The 18,772-nt window shown below is 37.0% G+C and overlaps 1 protein-coding gene across 4 annotated transcripts in view; it reads left to right on the forward strand.

Annotated features, from left to right (window-relative positions):
* ANKIB1 (ankyrin repeat and IBR domain containing 1) overlaps window positions 1-18,772 on the forward strand; it is an 88,279-nt gene that overhangs the window by 63,839 nt on the left and 5,668 nt on the right. For all 4 annotated transcript variants that reach the window (XM_064704286.1, XM_064704289.1, XM_064704288.1 and 1 more), the window contains exons 7-17: window positions 111-199; window positions 1,870-2,014; window positions 3,298-3,464; window positions 7,636-7,724; window positions 8,745-8,875; window positions 13,295-13,429; window positions 14,026-14,112; window positions 14,205-14,271; window positions 14,637-14,782; window positions 15,364-15,542; window positions 16,098-16,149. In XM_064704286.1, coding sequence (XP_064560356.1) covers window positions 111-199; window positions 1,870-2,014; window positions 3,298-3,464; window positions 7,636-7,724; window positions 8,745-8,875; window positions 13,295-13,429; window positions 14,026-14,112; window positions 14,205-14,271; window positions 14,637-14,782; window positions 15,364-15,542; window positions 16,098-16,149 — 1,287 coding nt within the window. The remainder of the gene's footprint in view (window positions 1-110; window positions 200-1,869; window positions 2,015-3,297; window positions 3,465-7,635; window positions 7,725-8,744; window positions 8,876-13,294; window positions 13,430-14,025; window positions 14,113-14,204; window positions 14,272-14,636; window positions 14,783-15,363; window positions 15,543-16,097; window positions 16,150-18,772) is intronic.

The raw sequence follows: 18,772 nt of genomic DNA on the forward strand, positions 1-18,772 counted from the left end.
CTGAGCACTGCTTTAAATTTTTGCTGAGATTTTCCAACATAACTCATTCTGCTAACAATACAAAAAGCTTTAGGGTATTTCTTAATCAGAAGCATTTTTGTCATCTGCAGTGTGACATTTGCATGTGTAATATTTCTGTGTTTGAAGACCCCGTGGATATGCCTTGTGGACATGACTTCTGCAGAGCTTGCTGGGAGGCGTGAGTATCTGTGCTTCTCTATCCTGTGAGAAACTTTCATACTTCTGTGTTGAAGGGGAAGGGACAGAGACCATAAACAGCTAATGCTGAAGTACTGTTTGGGTTTCAAAGAGTTGCTGGTTTGAACCTATGGAACATTTATTTGTCACTCTAACAACTGTTACCAACTGGTTTAGGCTTATGTAATGTTTGTTTAGGTTCTGACTAAGCAAAATTCTTAATCAAATGTTTTAAGCTTGTGTGTAAATAGATAAGCCTACTCTTGATTCGTTCTGTGTGTGTGTGGTGTTGGCAGCATTGGGGTTTACAGTTTCTAAATTAAGCACATGCTTAATTCCATCTCTGAGTTTAGCACACTAAACTTAGGCATTGTGAATCCATTTCCAATCAGAAAAGCAATTTAAATTATTTCTTTATGTTGAACGGTGATAACTGAGGGGTAGATTTCGCTTAGAAGTTCTATTAATCTAATGCTCTTGTTACTGCATAGGTCAGAGTAGTCATGCTAGTGAAAAACTCAGACATGGATAATTATGATAGTATAAATATTAATCCTATTTCCCAGCAATAATTATATCTGTATGCAGTGCTTTGTATTCATCTGTGTCCCCATTCAGGAGATTGTACTACTTGATCTCTACCCCTGCAGTGTCTTGTTACAGCACCATTTCTGCACAGCTAATCCTACTGCAGATCATTCCTATGAACCTTAGCCTGGTGCTAAGGAAGAGAACTTCCTTTTCCGTATGAGCTTTCCAAAGGCAGTTCTTTCCAGTGGCAGGAAAATTGTTAGTTGTGTTTTTCTTGCCTTGCAAATCCTGGGCAGAATGTAGCAGTTACTGCTTTGACGTGGTGCTTCTAACTTGGCTGCTGGACTGTGTGTCCTTTGTGCAGGACACAGGGGCCAGCTCAGAGCCACAGGCTCAGGGCCACAGTTCAATGGCAAGTGTTTGTGGTGGCACTGAGGGTGGAATTCAGCTTTCTGAGCCAGGCATTCCTAAGTCACTTGGAGCATAGCCAGGACTGAGCTACCCAACTCTAAGACACGCATCTAAGATGGGATGAATTGACAGGTATCTCTCCTTAACTATTAAAGGATCTCAGGTGACTACCTTGGAATAACTGCCTGTGCTTTAAATGATTAGAATGGTATCATACTTGTAGTCACATTAATAAGCCTGTTACAGCTTTGAAACTAAGCAACAACTGTTGAAGTCCAGCTTTCAGCGGATTTTTGAGCTTGTTCTGTATTCAGACATTCGTGTCCAAAACCAGGCCTAGTTTTATTAGACAGTTGTAGAAAATAATTGCATATTAAATTAATTATTTCCTAGATTAATTACACTTACATGTTCTGTTTCTGATTTAAGGTAGAAATAATGCTCAATTTAATTAAACAATACAGAGCTGTGTGATAAATGGCAAGGATGGAAATCACAAACGTAGGGCTAAATATTGCTGATGATGCTCACATTTGAACCATGACAGTGTTATTTTTTTTAATTAGGCTGTTCATCAAATTTGTAGCTCTTATAAGCAGAAAAGGATGCTTTTATTTCTCTATTTGAAAAGTAATCATTGTGAATACCTGTGAACATAGTGTAAAGTACTCAACAGCTTTTTAACTTTTACTTTTTATTCACAAATACTGACTGGCAAAATTCTGGCAGGTTTTTGAATCTGAAAATTCAGGAGGGTGAAGCTCACAACATTTTTTGCCCAGCATATGATTGTTTCCAGCTTGTGCCTGTAGACATCATAGAAAGTGTGGTTTCCAAGGAGATGGACAAGCGATACCTTCAATTTGACATTAAGGTAAATTGTCAAACTGTTCTTGTACTCTTGAACTCTATTCCGTCTTTAAAAAGTAACTTAAAGCTTCTGTATGAAATGCTGCAATATATTTGTTACTTTCCAAGTAGAAATTCATAAACAAATATGTGCAAATATGTATTGGCTTGTATATAGCATAATATCAATATTTGCTGTGTCACGGAGAAAAAAAGAAAGAACATTTCATGTATTCCTTAAAAAGAAATGCCATATTTCCATTGTCTGTTGCCTAATGCAGTATTACTGAAATAATTTGATCAAACTCATTTTTGTAACAAGTGATATGAAGGTTTTAATCAGTCGGAATTGTTTGTGTTTGCACTCTGAAATTTTAAAAGTTTTCAGATTGTTTTTACTGCATTCAGAAATAGCACCTGTTTCCTTTTAGAAAATTTCCTAGTACAATGCTTGATATGATTGCTGTATATGGGTAGAGGAGTGGGAAAAGCTTGATTTGGTTTTCCTGGGTTTTTTAATGTATTTGTTGTCATCATTGCAATTTGTTTTTAAAAGCAATCTTTTAATTCAGCTTTCTTCTTTTATACTAGTGTAGTGATGAACTAAGCTTGAGAAATGTGCTGCTTTATCAGTGGTGGCAGGGCAGAGGTAGAGAAATATTTTTTCATTTACAGTGCAGTACTTTCTCTGCAACAAGTCTCTTTATTACACAGTGAGATGCAAATTAAATTACCAGATCTGACTCATCTTTTGCATATTTTTTTTTAAGTGACTGTTGATCAGAATATGTTTGAAGCAAAGTAGTGGAAGTTCCTTTTTTCTCCTCATTCGATACAGTTTTTACAAAAGTTACATTAACCAAAAAAGATGGGAAATAAATTACTGAGTTAGTCTAGTTCTGTTTTTTGGTTTATCATGGGATTTTTGTTTAATCAGTAAGGTTTTCATTCTTTCCAACTGAATCAGTTCTGCTAATGAGTGTATTACCAGTGTGTATATAGTAGTTTACTGTAAGCCACATAACAAAGGAATTAACTTGCAGAGATTGAACATTTGTTTGGAATGTAAGTAATTTCTTTCTTAGTCTAAGTCTGAAGTACTGTTGTTCCTAAAAAAGAAGTGAAAATTCAATTACTACCTTTCTATAACTATATTTAAAAGTCTATCCTTGTAGATAGACTGTCCTTATATTTTTTTTTGCTTTATTCCTTCAGAGGAGGACTATGAATACAGATTATTTTATATCAAGGATGAAATCTGATCTTATGCAGTAAAATATTTTCTTTTTTTCTTTTTTGTCCCCACAGGCCTTTGTTGAAAATAATCCTGCTATTAAATGGTGTCCTATACCTGGCTGTGAAAGAGCAGTAAGGCTGACAAGACAAGGGTCAAATTCAACAGGATCAGATACTCTTAGCTTCCCTATGCTAAAAGCCCCTGCAGTAGATTGTGGCAAAGGACATCTTTTCTGCTGGTTAGTACTGGAACCTTACCTGCCTCCAAATAAACTCACAGTCACTGCTATTCCAGGGATTAATTTAAAAGTCCCACATGGCACCAAGAGTGCAACAGAAATTAGTATGGAATGGTAAATGACTGTTCTATCCTTTATCCATGCACTGCACAAATATTGTAGTAGTTTGGGGCACTGCAAAGATTTATAATCCAGTAGTCATTATTGTCTCTATTAGGTGCAAAACAACAGCATGGAGTGTTGTGATGTTCTGTTCTGAGGGAGCAGAGGAAATGTGGGATACTGGAACAGGGATTTTTGTGTCTGGATAGTTGTAAAATCAAAACATGGCACATTCTCTATTGTAGTATAGAAAACCAGCGCTGTTTAGCTCTTCTTGAATTTTGCTAGAATCACATCAAAGAAGCTGGAGTTGAAATGGGGCCGTGAAGGACCATGTCCTTCACACATAGCTATTCTGTTTGCACTCCAACCTCTGTTTCACTTAAGGTTCAGCACTTTTTCTGTCTGTTATCTTCTCCTGGGTTTTAAGATGAATACAAGCTCAAGAAGGAACAAAAAGCCAGATATTTTTTAAAACATCCCTCAGATTGCTGATCCTCAGCACTTCCTAGAAAAGGACATAAGAGCATCAACAAAAGTAAAAAAAAATGTCATCTTTTTCTTTGACATTATCAGACTGACAATTTATGACTATTGTAGTGGGACATATTTATGTTTTAGGAAAATGAAAAAGGATCAACCAAAGTACAGACATTCAGGCAAGTTCAGCAATTCTTTTCAGTTTTCAATTGAAACCATTATACAAGGACATCCTAAATCATCTGCTTAGTTCCAAGTATCATAATTCTTAATGAAAGATGCTTCTGATTTTAGTTCATATGAATGAAAGAAGAAGGGGAAAAAAAAGAAAACAGGCCTAATGAAACAACCACAAAAGTCAAAAAACATGACTTCCTGGGAAGAGATTATTTACAATGGACAAAAAACTCAGAAAGAAGCAAATCCCATGGAAACAAACCAGAATATGTTTTCTACCAATGAACATACAATAAAACTTAATGCTATTCCACAAGCATGTACCATCCTCTCTGCCTAGTTCTGATGGTAGAGAATCAATTTTTCCATTAACCTGAAGGAACCTGACACCACTTCAGTGTCATATTGACATCAACCTTCAGACAATGGCAGCTTCTGCTTCCTTTACATGGACTGAATGTACTGGCTCCCTGGAATTTTCTCTGAGAGTGAAAATGTCCTCTGAATGACTAATTTTTAGGAGAAATGGGGTTTTTATGTTTCCTGATAATATTTCTGTACATTCTTTTTACATTAATGCTTTGAAATACTGCACAAGCAAATATGGTTAAGGTCTTGAAAAATAGTTCAAGTTAGCAACAAAATGTCCAAGAAGGCCTTTCCAAAGCCTTTTTTTTCATCCCCACAAAACTGAATGGAAAGTTTCAGCAATGGTGAGGAAGTTCTGCTAGCAAAGAAAGCATCCTGCAGTACCTCAAATCAGAACCATTTGCTAAGGACACCCCACTAGTCTTACAGTACAAAAACTATGCATGAATGTGTTCCTCTGGAGAAAAAATGTGTTCTCAGTTCAAGAGTTTTCCTCATTACTGTGTGTTTAAAGGGAGCTTGCTTTGTCTCTTTGTATTTCAATCAGCACATCTCTCCCATATTTCTGTCAGTTCTGCAAGTTTTACCCCAGTAATCTACAGCTTAGATATTGTAATAGCAATTGATGCTGCATTTAGTATGAGATTCTTCTGAATTTATGTATTAGAAAACCAAGCCCTAGTTAATCACTTACTTTTTTTATATAGCTATAGCCTTCCTGCTCATAAAAGCAAGAAAATTCTCTGAGTCTATTGAGCAATTTTTTTTCTCTTTTTAATGTAGGAGTAGGAATGTTCGTCTTCAATGCAGAGTATCCTAGAATTTGCTCAGTTTTCATTATGCACCACTAACATTATCTTCAACAAAATGTAATCAATTGTGGCAAATACAAAATTCTATTCCCTTTCAGAAAGAGTATTCTGAATTATTTAAATGTAGCATACATTAAAACTGTGCACAAATCGTACATCATTTTATTATCAGATCCATTCAACATGTTAGAACGCCCTTCATGCAGTTTCAGAAGCACAAGGAATTGTAGCAAGCAGACACTTGTGGCCAATAGTCTTAGCAGGCAGTGCACCCTTAGTTTTGTACCATCAGTCCTCACTCCTTTCCCGCTAGATAAGGGCAGGGGGCAGACTCTCATTCTGCAGAAGCAGCAACTCCTCAGATGCACTTGGGACGCCAGTTTTAAGTTGCAACAGTGTTTTGCTGTCTTGGTTCAAAGTATATGATCATGAGAGGGAAAAAAAATCCAGAATTACATTCTTCTTGTAGCCCTTCCATGAATTTAACTTGTTGTGTTGAAATGTGCTACAATTTTAATAAGTATGTAGTGTGCCTTCATATAAATCCTCCTGCTGAGCATTGAGCTGGGGAGGCTCCTGCTGTTCATTGGCACAGCTGCTCCTGTGAGTTCCTTTCATCCACTGCTGGCAGGAAGTCCATCCAAAATACAACTTCCATAAAAACTTTTATGAACAGTAAGCTCAATGCTCTTACTCTAGTAAAATGACATCCCAGAATACAAATGCTTATTTTGGGGTGGGCTGAGGAAAGAGCTTCTTCCTTTGTTGTTTTTGAACAATTATTGTAACTGTCTTATATAGATAGATACAGATATAAAGGTTTAGATACAGATATGACTGAACTTCATTAAAAATCCACACATCCACACATTAAAAATCCTACAAATTTGAAAGTATCAAAGACACATGACCCTCCTCCCACCCCCATAAAAGATTGACTAATCAATCAGCTTTTAACTTAAAACTGAGCTTGTCAATGTAAATCTTTGCTATTTCAGTCCTTTCTGGCAACAAATACTATACACTGTGAGAGGGTGTTGGCACTGTTGAAGTCAATGATTTAAGTGTCCTACTGTCCCACAGATGTGAAAGGTGTTAACTTTGAACCAAGGCTGAAATCACCTTATTACAGACCAGTTGTTCATTCTAGTACAATCTTTCCCAGCTAAGAGTTTAAATCCAAACCAGAGATGCATGTGTGCTGAATTTAAGCTTTTTTGTTTGCAGACTAGCTAAGGATAAAATAAGTTCAAAACTGTTCCCATAACCTTTTCTTTCTTCCTGAATTCCTGCTTAAAATGTGGACAAGGGCAATCAGAAGAATATTGATGTAGCTTCTGAACCTGCACTGCAAGAGAGCAGTTCACCACTGGATCTGCAGAAAACTTGTGTATGCTCTGATGCAGCTGGTGCCCATCTGAAATTATTTGCTTTGATATGGCAGATGTCTGAGGCTATTTGCTGCCATTCCTGTAGAAAAAAAAGGAGCTATTACAAATCCAGAGTGCATTTTGACACATCCACACTGCAGCACCATCTGGAAGCCATATATCTGCTGCCACTGTGTAGTAGTGATTGCCATCCTTAATCCTAGTAGGAACTTCAGGACAAGCTCAAGGGACTCATTGCTCCACTGTGTCCATGTAAATAAGTTCAAGCCCCCATTTAAGAGGCTCTGGTGGAAGGAGTAAATATCCATAAATACTTAGTGCTGGTGTTGAAGGGCTTCGATCTTGTTCTAGATTAAAAGCTTGAATCTAGTTAAGGGTTGATTATCGCAACTGAACAGATGAAAGTAATTCTACATAAAATACATTTCTGTTACAGCAAACTACCTACTTTTGGATAAACTCTGTAATCTGATTTACCTTTATCACAGAAACTATACGAGCACTTTTGTGGCACTAAAATAATACCCAGGTATAAAAACAAACTGCAAGCCAGCTGATTTATTCCAGTTGGTAATTTTAAGAAACTTCTTTCCTTTCCTGTCCCATTTAAATTCTTTATCAATAATGGTCATCTATGCTTGTGAGCAAGTAGTCTAAGTGTATTTTAAACTAATGTTATTTATCTGGCTTTTGGTTTCCTGACTTAATTAAATTCTGGGCATGTTTCTTTTGAATTTGTTTTGGGGGTGGGGTGTTTTTTTCCTTTTAACTTGAACCAATTTTCACTTTAATTCTAAATTTCTGAGTTGTAAGTAATTGTGTATGCACCTTCTTTTTCAGGGAATGTCTTGGTGAAGCACACGAGCCCTGTGACTGCCAGACCTGGAAGGACTGGCTACAGAAAATTTCTGAAATGAAGCCAGAAGAACGTAAGAGCCATGCAGGGCCAACAAGGAGGGCATGGGTGTTTTGCTGCTATTTTGATCTTCTGGTTTTAGACAGATTTTTTTTTAGTTGCATGAAATAAAAACTGGCTTCAACATTGGTTGAAAAATAGGGTAAAAGGGGAAGAAAATTATACTCCTGAATGAGAGGCTGCTTACACTTTAACTGCAGCACTATGGTAGACTGTTCTTTGTGCACCATTCCTGCCCACAAATACACGTCTGGTTCAGTCAGGGTTTGCAAAACACCTTCCCTTCCTTTTAAAGCTTTTTTTCATTAACTAGTGAATTTATTCCTGAATATAACTTCATTTGTCCTGTCCAATTTTGATTTTTAGCCCAGGCTGCTCTCATGATTGAGTAGTGTTCCATAAAGATTTTTATTCCTTTAAAACTAATTCAAGCCAGTAGGTGATAATAATGGTAAGGTTGAGGGGGAACTGCAAGGGAGTTGTAGGAAATGGCTTACTGACAGGTAACATTTACTGAAAAAAACTAATAAAGGTTGGGTTTACACAGGACAGATATTTTCTTAGTCAACATTTACAAAGAAAGCAAAGATGACAGCAATTTGAATACATATTAACTTGATTGCCACAGCTCAGAGCCTTTCCATAGTATGTTAGAAATATTTTGGAAAGCATAGAAAATTTTATAAAGAGGCAAAATACACCCTGCTTTTTGAAACTATACCTGTTTCTTTCATATATGTATTTGCCCCTTTATATGTTGTAATTGTCACATGTACTGTATATAAATTTGTGTTATAATAGATGTATGGAAACACATTGAAATAATAAGTGTATTCATATTATATATGTATAAACTAGAAAGTGTAATAATAAAATATATGTGAGAAATATGTATAGTGAGAAACTTCAATATTTTGTCAAGAAACAGGGAAATACGCACCATTCCTAATGTGATTCTCACAGAAGACTACACAAGTACAATTTCAACCTCTCTGTTTTTGCATGCTCCATATTCTCCTGTCACCTCAAAAAGTGGTGGGGGTGAGTGAGGCCTATGAGGACGCTGCCAACTGCCTGTGGCTGCTGACCAACTCCAAACCTTGCGCCAACTGCAAGTCCCCCATCCAGAAGAACGAGGGCTGCAACCACATGCAGTGTGCAAAGGTAACAAGGAGCCATCGTGGGATTTCTTGAGGAATCAGATTCAGCTTTGTATGTCCTGCATATATTTTAGGTCCAAAACCTCTGAAGGGTCATGCCTGATAGACAGCGGAACCTGTTGCAAGAATTAGATAATGAGCAAATGGCAGGTTACATGTATTTAGAAAATGTTTTAATGTGTACTGAAATCTATTTGGCTGACAGGTGTACATTATAATGACTGAAATTTCATAAACACCTAAGAATAATTACCAGTACAGTATGAAACAAATAATTGATGGTTATATTGTCATTAATAATGTAGAAGAGAAAGAACAGTTTTAATTGGCAGATAGAAAATTTTAAGAAAAGCTTAGGTCTGAATGAATGAAGGTTTTGCCTTACTATATTTTTCTTTAGCATTATTTCTCTACCACAGAAACAAAGCAGAGAAGTTTAGGTGAAAAACTGTAAACAGGAATTAATCAGTAGAAATGAAAAGACAGCAAAGAGTGATTCCAAAGAAAATTTATTGATGACAGCAGCCAGAGAATTAGTCACAAGTTTGCACTGTGCTACCAAAATAGAAAAAATATTTTTGCCATGAGTTCAGTATCATTTGAAAATGCTTTTTCACTCAAGTTAGTTAAAAGCAGCATATTTAGACATTTCTTTATGTCAGAAATATCTTCTATAACTACAACTATTACCTCTTTGAAGAGCATCATTAAAAATAAGAAAGTAGTGAACACATTACACAGTTGGCCTACAATAAAAGGCTAACAGATTTAGAAAGTAATTCTCTTTATTTTTCTGAAAATGTGCAGGTATCTCTCCATTGCTATGCAGATCCCATTTTCTTTATATTGTCACATATTCTCTCTCTGTGATACAAATTGAAGTTTGGGCCTTTCTTGGTATCATTGGCAGCAGAGAACATTCTCCTACACTTTGATTTATGCCAAGTTTGCTGGTTTGGAGGTTTTGGGATTTTTTGTCTTAAATGATTTTAAAAAGAGCTCATAAATCCTGTACTTCTAAAAACTTTATAAGGTATGTTTGTTGCAGCTGTTGCCAGTTGTGGCTTCAGGCTGGAAAAGGATTTGGCCAATAAACACTGATGAACGTGGATAATTTGCCATTCTAAGGCACTGGCTTACAACCAGAGGTCTCTTTTCCTTTTTGATGGTTATAGGCAGCTTGAAGTGTCCTTAAAGCAGTCAGATTCTTTTGTCATGGAGAAATGTCTGCACAGACAGCAGCTGCCTCCCCTCAGCCTGGTGAGGAAGGGCGTCCTCAAGACCATTACAAGGCTTGGACTCAAGGAATAGTGGTCACCTCACTTGTTGCTTCCTCTGCTGAAGTTACAATCCCTGATGATGGAACTTCTGTCTTTTTTTGCAGTGAGGTCAAACTCACTTCATGATGGACTATGGCTGCCTCTTAGCATCTAGCATGCACCTTGGTGTAGAGGAGAAGACTCCTTACTCATGAAACCCTGGTTCCTGTACTTAAGCAGGCATTTTCTTGTTGTTTTATGGATGCAGCTTCTAATGAGACAGGGCTCACACAGTCCTGCTCTCTCACTCCACTGTCTATAGTCACGTTTTAAGCTTATGGGCACTTTAATTTCAAGGAACAGGAGGAGGTTCATAGATAATAAATTGCTGCAAGTTTCATGAAACTTGGTAACTAGGTAGTGCAGACTTCATTTGTACTGGCACCAAAAGAGAGGCTGAAATACCTACCCAGCTGCTGCCTGCTCAGCAATGACCTGTTCTGCTTGGCTCAGACCCTGGCCAGGCAGCAGATGGGATTTGTTAAGCCCAGGTGGTGATGATAGAAGGCTCAGTGATCTTAAAGACACATAAAACAGAGCTCAGGAGTTAACCATAGATAGTTAATCATAGCTAATCATTTGCTGAGTTGGAAGGGATCCACCAGGATTAACAAGTCCAACTCCTGGCCCTGTGCAGGATCCCCCAAGAGTCACACCATGTGCCTGAGAGCGTTGTCCAAACACTTCTTGAACTGTCAGGCCTGGTGCATTGACACTTCCCTGGGGAGCTGTTCCAGGGCCAAGCACCCTGTGGGGGAAGAACCTTTCCCTGCCTTCGAGGGAGTGGACAGCTCCTCCCAATTTAGTGCAAACTCAGTATTCTTTTGAGTCCTGGGTCCAGGAGAGCCATCATGTAACAGTTATGCAGCACTGTGCTGGATATTTTGTCCAGAAGGAGGCTGTGAGAGTTTATCAAAAGTTCTGCTGAAGTCCAAAAGGTTCCATCACCTGGCTCCCCTTGCTCAGCTGGGTGGGTCACCCTGTCACAGAAGGACTTCAGGTTCCACAAGCAGGATTTCCCCTCAGGAAGCTGTGCTGGCTGTGACCAATGACTGCATTGTCCTCTGGGTGCTTTCAGTACCTCCCAGAGTCATCTTTTCCATGGCTTTGCCGTGCACTGAAGTGAGCCTGACATGCAGTAGTTTTCAGGGTTGTCCTTCTTACCCTTCTTGAAAATGATTTTGGGTTTGGGAGGTGTGCAGAAACAGCTGATGTGGTTTTGAATGTGTCATGAGACTGAGATACTGGGAGGAAGGTCTGGGAACTCTGTGGATCTTGGGTTTTGAGGAGGCTTTTGGAGATATGAGAGATTAAAAGATAAATATAATAGAGTGGTCAGATGGAAGAAAATTTGGGTGAGCTGAGATTGTTGCAGTAGGAGCATATATACATAAATTAATAGGAAGTTGAGCTTTATTAGTTCAGTTGCTTGTGAAACATCTTATTTCATATTATCTTTTAAATATTTTGCAATGATTCTTTTTTTTATAGGGAATATGGATGAGTTTGAATGGTAGGCAAATGATTCAGTCATACTTGACACTTTATACACAGGTCTTCTGGCACTTCATTCTCAGCATTTCTCACCATTTTTTACAAGCCAACAGCTTTAAAAAATGTTTGAAAACAAGAAGGAACAGCACAATTATTGTAGCAGACCCCTGATGGGAGAGTAACGTGCATTGACTCCCTGATTTCAGAAGGCTGAACAAATGCTTTATTAAGCTGTACAGTGTTATATTGCACTACATACTAATATTATACTATGCTAATACTAAACTAAAAACATGTGACCCTTTCAGACAGTCACAACATAGATTTGACCTAATTGGTCAATCAATCAAAACCACCATCACCAGTGTGCAATTAAGAAATCCCTTTTGGTAAACAATCTCCATAACACATTCCACATGTGCCAAACAACAGATGCAGCAAGTAAAGATAAGAATTGTTTATCTTCTTCTCTGAGCTTTCTCACTGCATCTCACAGCTTCCCAGGAAAATCCTGGGAGAGAGAATTATGTCTCTCTCTGTTCAGAGAATTATGTGCATACCACACACAACAACAAGAAGAAATATTCTAGTCTTCATTGCTTTTTAGAAGAAAATCAGCACTACTGATTTTTGAGACAAAATTAGCAAAAGTACAGTGCAAGAATTGGATTTCATTCCTTCCTGTAATATATGTAAGTGATTGTATGAAATAACTACAGACAAACTCATCTGGTATGAAGTAGGTATTCCTGGAAAGGTTAAACTTACCAAAGAGAGAAGAAATGCAATTTAATTTATCAAATGCCACTAATAATACTTAAGGCTTAATATTAATTAATGTGAATTTTCTCTCCTCATCTATAAGACATATAAACATGGTTCACCAAATTGTGAAGTCTTTTGCTTATCTGTCCATAAATAGCTTCCAGTTATTTTGAAATTACCTAGCTGAACACTCGCTGCTGAATTGAGAATCTTTAACACAGTTGGATCTTCTCTGATGCAGAGAAGCATGAGTAAGTCACTTTACACTTCCTTGTAAGGTTTTAGCTATTTTGAAAGCACTTTACTCAGTCAATGCAGAAAAGCCTCACCTGGAAGTAATCACTCATCAAAGTTTATGTTCAGACTTCTTCTCTCTTGCTTTAGTAGTGGTTATTAATATTTTGTGTCAGAAACACCACATGACAAAAACACCAGTAATCATGGTTTTTTAAGTAATATTAAGGAAAAAAAATTCATTCTTTCTCATGAATAGTTTCTGTGTTATTTAAAGAAATGGGACTGGTTTTCTAACAATAACAAAAAAAAAAAAACAGGCCTGATAAGCTGTATTTAGCATTTGGTTTATTTCCTCTGCTTAAAACTTAACATGTAGATCCAACACAGTCTAATGACCCAAGGTACAAAAATGATGACTGCCATGGTTTGATATGGTTTGATAAACAGATCTCCTGACTAAGTAAAATAGGAAGGAGGCTCTCCAAAATGTTTTTATGCTCAGAATGCTGTTAATTAAGTTGTCCATAGAGGAATGATGATGCCTAACTACAAATCTAAGACATTTCAACTTATATTTTTTCTTTCCTTTTTCCTGTTTTATTCTGAAGTGCAAATATGACTTTTGCTGGATATGCTTAGAAGAATGGAAGAAGCACAGCTCTTCCACTGGGGGCTACTACAGATGCACTCGCTATGAGGTCATCCAGCATGTGGAGGAGCAGTCCAAGGAGATGACAGTAGAGGTAACAAATGAATGTGTGTATTTGAAAAATAGCACTAAGGTTGCAATTCTCCATTTGGGATAAGTGTAATCAAAATTTTTCCAAACCAGACTTCTAAATGGAAAAATACAACCTTAAACATATCAAAGAGACAGAAAGAAAGCACTACTTATTGGTGGATGCATAAGATTTCTGCTTTTGACTTTGTTAACAACCACAAGGGGTTGTTAACAAAGTCAAAAGCAGGAATCTTATGCATTCACCAATGTTCCATTTTGCTTCTCTGTGACATGGTTTCCTTTTGTGAAATGAGCATGCTGGTCCTGCAGTTAGCTGCTGTGCACTACAGAAGACATGCCTTAATTTTGGCTTTTGGAAGGTTGCTTTAAAGTTAAAGGGACTGTCAGTGTAGCAATTCTTTGGCTGCAGTATTTGCAGCATTGTGAATTTCAAAAATTAATTTTGTGTCTTTACTTACATGGCACTACACACTGTGCACAATACTTTACACATAGTCTCAATAGAAACAGTTCACTATTTAATTATATTTAATGGTGATAGTTGTATTAAATGATAAGACTTACTTTGGTTTCTTTTGTCTCTCCATTATTTTCCAGGCTGAAAAGAAGCATAGAAGATTTCAAGAGCTTGATAGATTTATGCACTATTATACAAGATTTAAGAACCATGAACTTAGCTACCAGGTGTGGGTCAAGCCATTTTTACTGATGTTTGTTTCTGGTTAATAATCCCAAAATAATTATCTTATTTTCTTTTATTTATTTTCTTTTTCTAGTTAGAACAGCGCCTTCTAAAAACAGCCAAAGAAAAGATGGAGCAGTTGAGTAGAGCTCTAAGTGGAAGTAAGTATTTGCTGTGATCTGTGCCTTTGATTTGAAATCACATCAACACAGTTATGGTTAAACTGTTCTTTTTTGGACAGTGCTCACATCAAGTTTGCTGTGTGATGTCATCCCTCCAGTACTAATTTGTAAACATTGGATGAAAGTTAAATGTATAGTAAATCTTACCTATTCCAAAGCCTCAAGGAGGAAGTAGCATTAGTAAGGTAGAAGCTAATGTTCTGTGTTTATTTATTTTCCTAAGAACACTGTGCAGTTATTGAGAACTTGCTGCTCTTTACTTGCAAAATATTTAACTGATATGCACAAAAGTAATGCTGACATCAGCAGGAAAATACTTTCCCAATGCTTGTTTCATATTGCAGCTGAGGGAGGCTGTCCTGATACCACATTCATTGAAGATGCAGTGCAAGAGCTTCTAAAAACTCGCCGTATTCTTAAGTGTTCTTATCCATATGGATTCTTTTTGGAGCCTAAAAGCACAAAGAAAGAAATATTTGAACTTATGCAGGTAATACATAGGTATATTTTACTTTCCTAATGGCACTTTATTTTTTTATATTAGTTATCAGTGTCTTTTTACCATTTTTGTAGTATAAAACTGACATGGCTGTTTTATATTTGTAACCAAGTTAGAAAAAGTAGCATATTTTTTTTATATCACTTTGCAAAGGAAAAGGATAAGGACAGATGGAAGGAGAAAGTAAGAAAATTTCCTGTTAATCTCCTTTCTGAGGGTAACATTTTAGCTTCAGTCTTCATCTCCTTCTCTAGCTTCTCCTTTCTTTCTCTTCTGATGTGCTTGACATCTGGGAGGAGGCAAAACTGGGGGAGTACCTGAGACTGCTGCCTCCTTTCCTGTCCCTTGGGTCCCTTGAAGATGTTCAGTATTTCAGAATGCAGGGAAATCCTGCTCCAAGCTGGAGGACAGAATGTAAAAGAGTAGTCTAGGGGACAGATATTTTGGGGTATTTTGGTGTTTCATAAGTTGTTTTCAAGAAAATGGATATCATTCCCCTCAGTGTTTATGGAGTTCTTCCTGATTTGCATTTCCCTGTAAAACTGTTTATTCTGTATCATTAACTCCTGCAGACAGACCTGGAAATGGTCACTGAAGACCTTGCACAGAAAGTGAACCGGCCTTACCTTCGGACGCCGCGCCATAAAATCATCCGCGCCGCGTGCCTGGTGCAGCAGAAGCGCCAGGAGTTCCTGGCCTCGGTGGCCCGCGGCGTGGCTCCTGCAGACTCCCCAGAGGCACCCAGGCGCAGGTAATCCTCCCAGAACGCTGCCCAAGGCAGGAAATGTTCCTTTGGCAGCTGCCAAAGAGGGGGAGTCCCCTGCTGTTCTCTGAGTTAGAGTAGGTGCTGAGTGTGGTGGTTGTAAATCAATGTTATAGTGATGCTTTCTTGGGCCTCTCATCCTTGTGGAATTACAGCCTTTGGGGAAAAACATATTTTTCTTTTTGAGGATCACTGCTATGTGTGTTGCAACCTAAATTGCCTCCCCATTTGTGATATATTAATGATTAGATGTCATGGCTTCCATTTTACTTTTTTCCATCAAGATTATCACTAAATCTCTGGTACGCTTCAAAAGTCTCTTAAGTATTTTCTAAACATATCAGGCAGTTTTGGAATAGTCAACAACTTAACTCTGTAGGGCTTTCAAAATTAATTTTGAATTAGGAATTAAGGGGGAAGACTTGTTAAATTTAGAGAGCTACAGTTGCCCTAGTTTTCAGATTTCAATAGGTTTTGAAGCTCTGGAGGGTTTTCATATTTGTTCTATTTCTAAATTTGATGGTGTATCTTTCCATTTTATAGCTTTGCTGGTGGAACATGGGATTGGGAGTATTTAGGATTTGCATCCCCCGAGGTAAACTATTTCTTTTTAATTTTTTAACTTAGTTCTGCATTTGCTAGAAACACAGGTATGAGCACAATCTGCATGAAGAGCTTCCTTATCTTGAGTCAAAGCATTTCAAGTTGGTTAAGCTTTCCATTTCATTTATTTCACAATAGAAGGAAATATATATGTAGTTAATTGTGCAATGACTATAAATAATGCCTCTAACATGGATGTAGTTACCTATGGTGGCATTAGGCAACCTTAGATATTTCACATTCATTTTCCAAGTACAAAAGCAGTTTTAAAATTGAATATAAACTGCTGTCTGTGTGGTGGAGAGCCTTAAAGTAATAAGTGTATGAAATTATGTAGATTACTTTTAAATGCAATATCAGTTCAGCATTTGACAAAAAGTTTATGAAATTTCCATCCTCTGTCAAAATCCCAACAAAAACATGCAGTCATGCTCCTAAATATTGTTAAATATTTCAAGTATTTATTTTTGTTGTTAGGTTTTAAAGCAGGATGGAAGTTGCATACTCAAGTGACATTAATTTCTGCTACTTTACCAAGAATTAAAATTATATATTTTTAATTAATATTCTATGATCTGTATATGGGAAGGAGTAAGTAGTTTTTGAGACTCTGCTCTAAAAGATGAGAAGCTTCCTATAAAGATTTCCTTTATCATCTTAATTTTTAGTTAATGTTTTGAGAACATTAGATTAAAGCATTCAGTCAGGAAGGAAACTTCATTTCAACATTTCCTTGTTTGCTGTTTTCTTTCTAGCTAGTCATTGTTAAACATCCTAGAAAACTCCATGTACTTTTTTCCATATATTTCCTTTGCTATTGTTGGTGAGCATCACGCTGGTGAGAACATGGCTCGCTTCTCTACAAAAAATCAGCTGCTTCTCCTGTCCAGTTCCTTCCTTTAGTTTTTTTTAAATAATCCCACATCTGACAACATCAAACTCATTGTGGTGTTACTGTATGATTGATTGTGACGTTACTGATGACAGTGGAACTGGCTATGAGAAGAAGCTGGTAAGAAATGTGTTGAAAAGCTGTTTAGCAGGAGGTGCAATTGCAGCTGTGCTTAGATGATCTGCTTATGAGTTTCTATGATTTGCCTAAATGTGGCACTGTGTGATGCAAGTTGGTTTCTTTGCTATGTAGCTATCACAAATACTTGCAACCACCTATGCTAAAGGAATTTTATAGAATTAATAATGGTCATCTTTGTTTATTTTAGTGAATTTCACTGCAAAGTATTTTACATAGAGCTGTATTTATTGCAAACAAATGAGAGCTAAGATCTGGTATGATGAATAAATCTTAGTCTTCAATGATCACTTTTTTTTTCAATGATTCCTTTTCTGATTCAGAGTTTTAAAAATATATATATTTTTAAATAATTCAGTTATATTATTCTGTATCAAAGTTTGATTTTCTTTTGTTTGAGGCTCTGCCTTGCATTTAGAAAATCCCTGAGATCCCTAAAAGCTGGAAGAACATTTTAGAGAATAATCACTTCATGTTTGCTTTGTTTCTTTCTGGTGTTCCATTAGACTAACAAGCATATACGACTAACTGCTGTTGAAGATAGAGTATTGGGCTAAATGGATCTTTTGTCTGGTCCAATAAAGCTACTTTTTATTGTTTTCACAACTTCCATGGGTAACATTCTGCCCACACCCATGATTTTGTGACTATTCCTTTTGTCTTGCATATGTCATTATGAGTAAGCACTTGGTCTGAGAAAGTTCATGGAAGAAAACATACTCTCCTAATACCATCTACATTAATAGGGACATTGTGTAAGAGAAAGAGCACTTCTGGATTTAAGTTTTAGGTACTTTAGATGTTGAAGAGTTAATATAGGAAAGGAAAACTAATGGTACTGTTGTCTTTACCAATTCATTTGGCCAAATTAATCCTTTGGATTACAGATTTCCCAACTTGGAGCTCACAGAAATAAAGAACAATATTCTTTTGAAGAGGAGAGCAAGTACCTGTGTGCACAGTTTTATTGCCTTGTGTGTAGGAATAACTGAAATTACACAAAGTGCTGCCTACGCAGGTTCAGTGTCAGCTGGACATACCAGAAAAGATACCTGGAAATTTCCTTTCAAGCATAGAACTAGTTCCTTCATATTAGGAAAGATATGCAAATTGATCCAAGTATTAAGATAATTAGCCCTTGGGATCTTAGCTTGATGTGGTCAGGAGTCTTTTCCAATAAATGTAAATGCTATATGAAATGTCTAAGCACACACAGTATGAGAAAATACAGGCTGTGGGAGTTCAGATCCATATGGTATGGCTCATTAGCAGCTCAAGTTAAGCAAAAGTAGAGGAGATTTGTAGTAAAAATAAAAAATCCATGGAATAAAAATCCATCATAGACTGACCAGTGGAAGAGTGTCAGATGTGGCTTAAGACGTTTGGAGCCATAGTGTCCTGGAGGCTCAGAGAAATATATCAAGTTCCAGTGTATGTCTAACAGCTTTCTGTTGTCTTTTCAAGGTTCTTTTCTACTGCCAATTGCTGGCAGCAGAGATTCTGAGATAATCTATTGGTCTAATTCACATCAGTTGTTTTTATGTTCTAAAATCAGTGAGTATACATTTATTAAAAAGTGTGTCAA

Source organism: Zonotrichia leucophrys, chromosome 2 (genome assembly GCF_028769735.1).
Source record: "Zonotrichia leucophrys gambelii isolate GWCS_2022_RI chromosome 2, RI_Zleu_2.0, whole genome shotgun sequence".
Taxonomy (NCBI): domain Eukaryota; kingdom Metazoa; phylum Chordata; class Aves; order Passeriformes; family Passerellidae; genus Zonotrichia; species Zonotrichia leucophrys.